At 48.5% G+C, this 9,363-nt stretch overlaps 1 protein-coding gene across 1 annotated transcript in view; it reads right to left on the reverse strand.

The window, feature by feature from the left end:
* Positions 1 to 5,001, reverse strand: part of STPG4 (sperm-tail PG-rich repeat containing 4) — a 26,809-nt gene extending 21,808 nt beyond the window's left edge. The window contains exons 1-2 of the mRNA XM_026652522.1: positions 4,933 to 5,001; positions 3,560 to 3,631 (exon numbers count right to left, since the gene is read on the reverse strand). Of these exons, the coding sequence (XP_026508307.1) occupies positions 3,560 to 3,631; positions 4,933 to 5,001 (141 nt within the window). The remainder of the gene's footprint in view (positions 1 to 3,559; positions 3,632 to 4,932) is intronic.
* Between the last annotated feature and the right edge of the window lie 4,362 nt (positions 5,002 to 9,363).

A 9,363-nucleotide genomic window follows, 5' to 3' on the forward strand; every position in this document is an offset into this window, starting at 1 on the left:
GGGGGGTGGGGCCGGCAGTGCTGGGCCGCGGGGCTGGGTTGGGGTGCTAGGCTGGGGCCGGGGGTGCTGGGCCGGGGGCCTGGGTCGGGGTGCTAGGCCGGGGCCCGGGTCGGGGGTGCTGGGCCGGGGTCCGGGGCCGGGGGTGCTGGGCCGGGGGCTGGGGCCAGGGGTGCTGGGCCGGCAGTGCTGGGCCAGGGGCCGGGCCGGCGGTGCTGGCCTGGGGGTGCTCGGCCGGGGGCTGGCCCGGGGCCGGCACCCCAGGGCCCGAGCCGAGCCAGGCTGGAGACACTGGGGCCGGGGCCGGCCGCCGGAGGGAGCCGCTTGGTTGGGGGGCCCAGACTGGGCCGCGCCTCCTCCCCCCACCCCCCCAGCTTACCTGCTGCCTGCTTCAGGCTTCCCGCGAATCAAATGTTCGCAGGAAGCAGGGGAGGGGGCGGAGTTGGGGCGGGGACTTTGGGGAAGGGGTGGAGTTGGGGCGGGGCTGGGGGCGGGGCCGGGGCCCCGTGGAGTGTCCTCTTTTTGGACACTCAAAATATGGTAACCCTACTCAACATATTCTCTGTATTTTCTGAAGTGCTAACATGGGAAAATAGGTTGTTTCTTGCTGGGGGTCAGCCAAGAAAGACATTTTAAAGGGGTTGTGTTTATGAAGGCTTCTCACCAGCTGGCAGCTCCAAAATCAGTTGTTTTTGTAGTGTGGATTGGACCTTTAAAAAGCAAGGTCATTTTAGACCTTACCTATGATGGGCAAATAAAGTATACTAGAACCTTTAGAACAAGAACTGGGGCTGGAGCTGGTTGGAGCGGAGCAGGGGGTGGAGGTGGAGCTGCCACTGGGGCCAGAGCTGGGCTGGGTATGGTGCAGAGCTGCAGTTGGAGCTGAGCTGGGGTGGAGGGGAGCTGTGGGTGGGGCCAGAGCTGGGCTGGGGATGGTGCAGAGCTGTGGCAGGGGCTGGAGCTGAGCTGGGGTGGAGGGGAGCTGCAGCTGAGGCAGGCCGGAGCTGGGTTGGAGTTGAGCTGGGGCTGGAGCTGGGTTGGGGTGGAGTGGAGCTGCAACTGGGGCCAGAGCTGGGCTGGGGCAGAGCAGAGCTGCGGCAGGGGGCAGAGCAGGGCTGGGTGATGCTCCCTCCCTGCCCCCCCATGGGGGCTGGCTGAGGCCCCACCGTGCGCCCTCCTGAATGCTCCGCCGCACTTCCCTAGTGGGGCGCACCCCACAGTTTGGGGTAGTTTGGTTGCTCTAAGGAATCCAAAGAGTAGAAAACAAGTCATTTATGCATATACTCACAATTCTAACATAAAACAGGATGGACACTCATATAGCAGCTGTGGTGATATATATGAAGAATTCTTTAAAAATCTAACATATTCAATTCCTTTGTGAACTGATTCCAAGTTATAATGATAAAAAGTCATACATTTTTAATCCATTAAGAAACTTTAGTTCTACGCACAGTCCATTCAAAGCCCATTGAACTCAGCGGAGAGTCCCATTGACTTGAAAGGGCTTTAGATCAGGCCCCCTATGAATGTCTAGATCAGGGGTCGGCAACCTTTCGGAAGTGGTGTGCCAAGTCTTCATTTATTCACTCTGATTTAAGGTTTCGCGTGCCAGTAATACATTTTAACGTTTTTAGAAGATCTTTCTAGAAGTCTATAATATATAACTAAACTATTGTTGTATGTAAAGTAAATAAGATTTTAAAAATGTTTAAGAAGCTTCATTTAAAATTAAATTAAAATACAGAGCCCCCCGGACCGGTGGCCAGGACCCGGGCAGTGTGAGTGCCACTGAAAATCAGCTCACGTGCCGCTTTTGGCACGCGTGCCATAGGTTGCCTACACCTGGTCTAGATTATAATTTCCCAGCTCTATCTGAATTAATGAATTTCCAGCAAAAGGCTCTGCCATTCCTCCACCACTTTGGATGCAGGTGGTGTCATTCAAAGGTTACTGAGTAAGTCAAGCAGTGACCTCTTGAAAAAAGTTTCCAGTGCTTGTTTTAAGGGAAAAACGAACATGTTTACAATCACTGAAGGTTTAAACTCAACCTAGAAATAGAAATGAATTATAGAGAAGGATTAACCCACCCTTTCTGGGCTGGCCATTCACCCAGTGCCTGACAATTATTAGAGCATGTGGATGTAGTGGAGGGGGTGGGGGGAGAGGAGCTTGAATGGCTCCTCCTTTTGTTTTAATATTAAGTTTAGTTTATTGTCCTTGTTGTATTACATTGGGGGAGGGGGTATTTTTGAATCTAGTATGGAGCCCCCACTTCACATATCACCAATGTGAAAGGACCAGCCCTTTGCCCCAGAGGCTAGGGAGCAGGCAGGAAATCCCACCACTACTTCATGCTCTCCTCAAACTGGAGGAGGGGGATACCTTTCAAGAAGGGGCTGCATGTGCTGCCAGTCAGCTCATGTACTGCTGCTGCAAGGAGATAGCCGGCTAAGAGTCTGATTCAGGGCTGGGGACCAGATCCATGGGCCAGCCTGTCTCCATGGCCACAACGAGCTTTCACAGCACATGATCATAATCAGCCAGGGCCCAAAGGGAATAAGGTGCTGTGATCAGTTACTGAGGGACTGATGCTGAAGGGGCACTGGGCCTGTTCATAGAATAATAGAAGATTATATTTTATCAGATCAATAAAACAGTCACTTTTTCATGCAACACCCCTTACCTCCTCCGCACACATTCCCTCCTAACTCTCCATCTCAGCCTGAACAGATTTGTACTGGATATGATGTACCTGTTTGAGCAGTCTTTTAGAGTTACATCCTATTATTAGAGCTTTAGGCTGGGCTTGTCAAAGGGGCCTACGAGAACTAGTTCCTATAGGCTTTTTTGAACATCCCTGCCTTAAAATTTTCTTTTAAGACTGAATGTTAGTGAAGAGTTATTTGTTCAGGTTTTATCAAACACAGTCAGGATTCTGTAATCAGTCAAACTCTGGGCCAGATTCTCAGCTGCAGTGGCACTGGAGCAATTTTTATAATGAGGATGCTGAAAGCCATTGAACAAAACTGTAAATCCTGTATATGATGGAAACCACTTCAAGCTAGGGGATGCTGTCACACCCCAGCACCCCTGCTCAGCTGGTACAAATCTGCAGAGTTTCATGATTTCAAAAGAACTATGCTGATGTACACTGGTGGAGGAGCGGGCCCTTTGACTTTAAATAAAGTAGCACTTCAGGAAAATTAGTAAAATGGATTATTTTCATTTTATGGTGTTTTCTCCCTGAACATTTGTTTATTTTTCCCATTTAACAGAGTACGTTTAGTGTGAGTTATTCAAGATCCATTTATTCTAACATATTCGTGGCTACTAAGGCCCAATATTGCAAATACATGCAGTGAGCAACTTTAGTGAAGTCAGTGGGACTATTCCTGTGTGTAACATTACTCATATGCACAACTGCTTTCAGGATTGGGACTTAAAACGGTGCGTACATAATGGCTATTGTTCCCATAACAATTAGAATTTTGCATAAGTGACATAATGCTAAGAACAATGAGAAAAAGTGCTGAAAAAATATGAGCTAAAGTATGCATACTCTAAGTGAGAGACTCCACCATGTATCTCTCCATCCCAAAGGTGTTTCTCTTTCTCTTTCCTTCTCAAAGACCTATTAAGAAACAGAGATTTATTGCACAGCATCCACATATTTCTACAATTGTTCCTTTAGGCTAAATATGACAGTTTATAACTTATAATTATATTTTGAGATATACAGTCTATCTAACCTGTAATCCCAAACACATAACTTCATCACTTGACACAGAATTAGCCTTTGTTTAAAGATTTCTTTTAGAGTAGTTCTTTGTTAAACTAAATGTTATTTTTAATTGAATTTTTGTATTACTGAAACATTGTATGAACTTTCCAGTTATATGATCTGAATTAGAATGAAAACTAAGTGTCTACTAAAACACAAGAACTCACGATGGGAAGAGAATTTTAAAATTTGTACAACATCTGTGAGCATAAATGAACATTTCTAGCAGAATCTCTTTGGTAAGTTATTTAACTTTCCCAGTGGCAGAGATGAGATGACGGTCAACCCACGGATAATAAAAATATAGTGGAGGGGCAATCTCCTTGTCCATACTACAGTTGAAACCATGTTAGTCAAACAACATGTTATAACAGTGCTGTGGGCATTGGCTGACCTATTGTCTGAAAACCACATTATAGTTATGTTATAAGCCTGTACTATAGACAAGGCCCTTCATTTCTGATTTTTATTGAAAAATTCCTGGGTTTTCTGAAAGCTATTATTTGCAGGTATTATTATACTGATTATGTTAAGAAAATCCAGATGTGTTCATTAATAATGAATTACTCTAACTAATTCCTGCTACTCAAGGAATTTGGGCAATGCCAAGTCTGAGACAGTTTCTGCCTGGCCAGCTGGTTGACCTCTCCACAAGGAGCTGAAGGCATATGCCTAGAGCCAAGGCAGAAGACAAAACGGAACAATGCAAGGCTGGTCAGGGAGAAAAAACTCTTAGAAGCCAAATGGTCACTCTAACTAGGGAGTCTGAACTGCAGAGAGAAGTGCAATTGATCCACCGTATTAAATGAGTAGGTGTAGAAACTGCCCTTATCCCCCAGCGCAAAGTACTAAAACTTCCTAGGCCACTTTAACACCTCCCAATGGATTTCCCTATCAACCTCTTTAAAAGAGGCCACCCCACTGTCATCTATTACCCCTGTCCCTTTAGACTCACCAACTGCTCCAGCCCCAGAGGATGTTACTCCCTCCACTCAATAGCTGTCACCCTATCCCAGGCACATTAGCAGGCCCTCCCTGGCTCACTAGCTGGCCCCAGGCTTAGCACTCCAAGTCAATTCACACAGGTTCACCTGCTATTCCCCAGTCAGTATTATATCCCTCAGAAAAAAAGGGGTGTAACAGCAAAGTACCTTTTCCAGTAGACTCTCAGTTTCCTCCTCAATGTTAATCCTGGTTTGGGGGGAGCGTCCATCCAACATCTTCCCTCAGTGCCTATATTCTTCCTGCCTCCATAGCAAGGGCTACTATATTGAAGGGGGAGCAGCAGGAGCCTGAGGTAGCCTTGCGGGGCTGCTCCCTGCCCTACTAGCAGCCCTGTTGCTAGGAGATCACTGTTCTGTGCTTTGACTGATCATTTCTGATCGTGTCATCAACTCTCAGGCCTACTGTGGGGTGATCTCCACCGCCACCCCTCCCCCATACAGTTATACTGAAGGAGATGGCTGTCAACAAATCCCTGGAAGGACAATGCACGCTTGTGAATAGACAAACACAAACACAACCAAGCTGCCACCCCTCATCCTCTGGAAGCTAAACAGTCAGTTGATATTCAATTTCTGTTGAAAGGGGCCATTGTGATGTAATGCACATCATAAACACCTAACAGGAGGCTGGCTTTGGACACATGCAGTGCCATTACACTTCTATGAAATGCAGTTTCTTAGCTTTTTAGTTTATTCCATTGCCATCTGTTCATAACACCCTATACAGTATATACTGCCTGCTCACCTTTTCTATATCTTGAATCCTCAGTCTAGTTGCCTGTTTTCATCACACTGATTTCTGCTAGCTTACTTTCTAAGCAATGCATCTTTTCAGGCAGCACTGCATACAGCTAGTTCTCTTTCATGGTCCTGAAAGAGAGCAGGGATGGGCAAACTAAGGCCCGTGGGCCGGATCCGGCCCCTCAGGACTTTGGATCCAGCCCACGGCGCCATGTCCCTGCGGCCCCTGGGCAAGGGGGCACAGGACTCTATGCGTTGCCCATGCCGCCAGGCACCACCCCCCACAGTTCCCATTGGCCGGGAACGGGGAACTGTGGCCAATGGGAGCTTCGGGGAGGTACCTGGAGGCACGGCAAGGGCAGCGCACGCGGAGCCCTCCGCCCCCCCCCCCCCTCCCCCAGGGGCCGCAGCGCTTCCTGGAGTGGCGCGGGGCCGGGGCAGGCAGGGAGCCTGCCCTGGCCCCAGTGCGTGCCGCTGCCACCCTGGAGCCGCTTGAGGTAAGCGGCGCCGGGCTGGAACCTGAACCCCTCCTGTACCCAACCCCCAACTCCCTGCCCTAAGCCCCCTGCCTGTACCTCGTACCCCTCCTGCACCCCAACCCCCTCCCGCAGTCTGCACTCCTCCTGCACCCCTTCCCTGAGCTCCCTCATACACCCCACACCCCTCCTCTGCCCCAATCCTTTGCCCTAAGCCCCTTCCTGCACACCACACCCCCTACCCCAGCCCTGCATACTATTTCCCCACCCAGATGTGGCCCTTGGCCCAAAAAGTTTGCCCACCTCTGTGATAGAGCCTCACTTTTAAATATTAGGAAAATTTATCCATGCTTACCAGAAAATGTCCTTTATTCAAGTAATAAGGTCCACACATCTATTACAATGGGGTACTTCAGCATGCTTGACACCTGGGGGTGGAACCAGATCAGTCAGTCACTACCTCCCTCAGATTTCAAGGCCAGAAGGGTTTATTGTGATCATATAGTCTGACCTCCTGTATAACATAAGCTACAGATAGGGTTGCCAACTTTCTACTTGCACAAAACTGAACACCCTTGCCCTGTCCCTTCTCTGAGACCCCACCCACTCCATCCCTCCTCTCGCTGTTGCTTGCTCTCCCCACCCTCACTCACTTGCTCCATTTTCACCAGGTTGGGGCAGGGGTGCAGGCTCTGGTGTGAAGCTGGGGATGAGGGATTTGGGCTGCAGGAGGGGGCTCTGGGGTTTGGAGTGCAGAAGGGGGTTTTGGGCTGGGGATGAAGGGTTTGGGGTGCAGGAAGGGGCTCTGGGCTGGGATTGAGGGGTTTGGAGGGTGATCAGGGCTGGGGCAGGGGTGTGGGAGGGAGTGAGGAGTGCAGGCTCCGGGCAGCACTTACCTCAAGCAGCAGCATATCACTCCTCCAGCCCCTAAGCAGAGGCACGGCCAGGCAGCTCTGCACACTGCCCTGTGTGCATGCACCACCCTCGCAGCTCCCATTGGCTGCAGTTCCCAGCCAATGGGAGCTGCAGAGCAGCACTTGGTGCCTCGGCAGCACATGGAGTCTTCTGGCTGCTCCTAAGCCTAGGAGCCAGAGAAGGATCATGCCACTGCTTCTGGAGCTGTGTGGAGCCAGGTCCTGGCTGGGCTGGTTCCCTGAGTGGTGCTTAATAGGCTGCTGCATGGTTGCCCAGTTTACAGGGACTTTAGACACTTAGGCCTGGTCTACACTAGGACTTTAATTCGGATTTAGCTGCCTTAATCCGAATTAACCCTTCACCCGTCCACACTACAGAGCCAGTTAATTCGAATTAAAGGGCCCTTTAAATCGATTTCTGTACTCCACCTCGACGAACGGAGTAGAGCCTAAATCGATTTTGTTAATTCGAATTAGGGTTAGTGTGGACGCACACCACCGAATTACTGTGTTTAAGTTAATGGGGTAGTGTGGCCGCACACCACCGAATTAATGTGGTTTAAAACCGAATTAAGGTGCTTAGTGTGGCCGCGCACAATCGAATTTATACAACCTGTTTCCCAAATTCGAATTATCTAAATTCGGATTAATCCTGTAGTGTAGACATACCCTTAGTGCTGTCCTGGACTTGGGCTGCAGGCTAACTGCGATGTAGACATACCCTGGTGGCCTGGTTACCAAATTATTTTATCATCTCAATCTAATGCATTATCTCCAACACCCCTGCAAGATAGGGAAGTACTATTATTACCATTTTATGATGGGAAATGGAGGCACAGATTAAGGCCAGGATGCGCAAAAGGTATTTAGGCCCTTAGCTTATTGAAATTTTAATGACAGAGGATCTGGGCTTAAGTTGTTTGTCCAAGGTGTGTCAGATCTGCAGCAGAGCAGGGAATTCATCATGGGTATCCCCAAGTCCAATGATGGAGAGCCCTAATCACTGGACAAGCCTTCCTCTCTTGAACAGATGCTTCTTAAGCCAGGTGCAGAGCAATTTAGCCTAGTGTCGATGTTCAAAGTTGATGCTGGATTTACATGATGAGACTCATTAGCTTGGGCTGGAGGAGTCCCCCCCCCCCCACTCAGTAAGGGGTAGCTCTGGTGCAGGTTTAACCATGTCTGTAGCTAGTGGGTACTTCGTTTAGAAAGAGAAAGGTGTATCACACGTTGGCCTGGTCCACACTAACCCCCCCACTTCGGACTAAGGTACGCAAATTCAGCTACGTTAATAACATGCTGAATTCGAAGTACCTTAGTCCGAACTTACCGCGGGTCCAGACGCTGCAGGCAGGCTCCCCCGCCGATGCCGCGTACTCCTCTCGCTGAGCTGGAGTACTGGCGTCGACAGCAAGCACTTCCGGGATCGATTCCAGAAGATCGATTGCTTACATCCGGACCAGGAAGTAAGTATAGACGTACCCTAAGAGTAGCAACATCCAATGTATTGAGAAATTCCTATAGGAGGTTTTTAAAAGCATGCTGCTTCAGTTAGTCCATTAGTACCCTCAATAATTTAGTTCACTGGCCTTGTTTCAAGCTCTTTCAGAATATGTACACACTTTTAGTTTACTCATGAATGGCTGTTGTGTAAAAAGTATCTAAATTACATTGGTTTTAGGTAATCATTGTGCCTGTTAATGTTACACAAATCTAAGATGTGAAATGGAAAGGAAAAAGGCACTTTAATTTTTAGCTTTAAGAGGTTGTGCATTTGTCCCCCACATCCATCCCATTCCATCAGCTCTTCAGTCTGCCAACATGCATGGCAATGGGTAAGCACTATTGTTTTTTCCTGAGGTGTTGTTCCAAGACTATGTGGCAGGAATAGCATGAAAGCCATGTCCACCTGCCCAGATGATGGTGTAAGTACTGAGTGAACAGGTCCCTCAGCTATTACTCCTGCCCCTCTGGCAGGAGAGCCCCCTCACCATTACTGCTTTTCCAAGTGGAAGATGTGATGCAGCTGAGAGTAGAGCTACATGGTGCCTTCTGTGTTGTGGTACATGTAGGGTTCAGGGTTCCATTAAATTAGTCCATATCCAAGTGAAGTGAATTTTCTTGTGTCCTGTTTACTTGCAACATACTTCAACTTTGCTAATGGCTACAATCCACAATCATAGCCAATCTGTAAAACTGGACTTCTCTTAGTAACTTTTAAAATATCTGGCTTTAGATTAAGTCTAAGTCATAACCCTAAAGTATTTACAAGCACATGCTCTCTGGAGTTTCCTTTTGGTAAGATCTTGAGACTAGTAATTACTTTGAGAATTAACTAAGTCCCATCAGTCTCAAGGAAAGCAAACCATTTTAATTAGGTCAACTACAGATTCATCACGTTTGACAGCAGAAAGGCTTCAGATGGTGGACAGGGAGTCAGACCATAG

The sequence above is a fragment of the Terrapene carolina genome, unplaced genomic scaffold (assembly GCF_002925995.2).
Source record: "Terrapene carolina triunguis isolate 2854851 unplaced genomic scaffold, T_m_triunguis-2.0 Scaffold120, whole genome shotgun sequence".
NCBI classification, from domain to species: domain Eukaryota; kingdom Metazoa; phylum Chordata; order Testudines; family Emydidae; genus Terrapene; species Terrapene triunguis.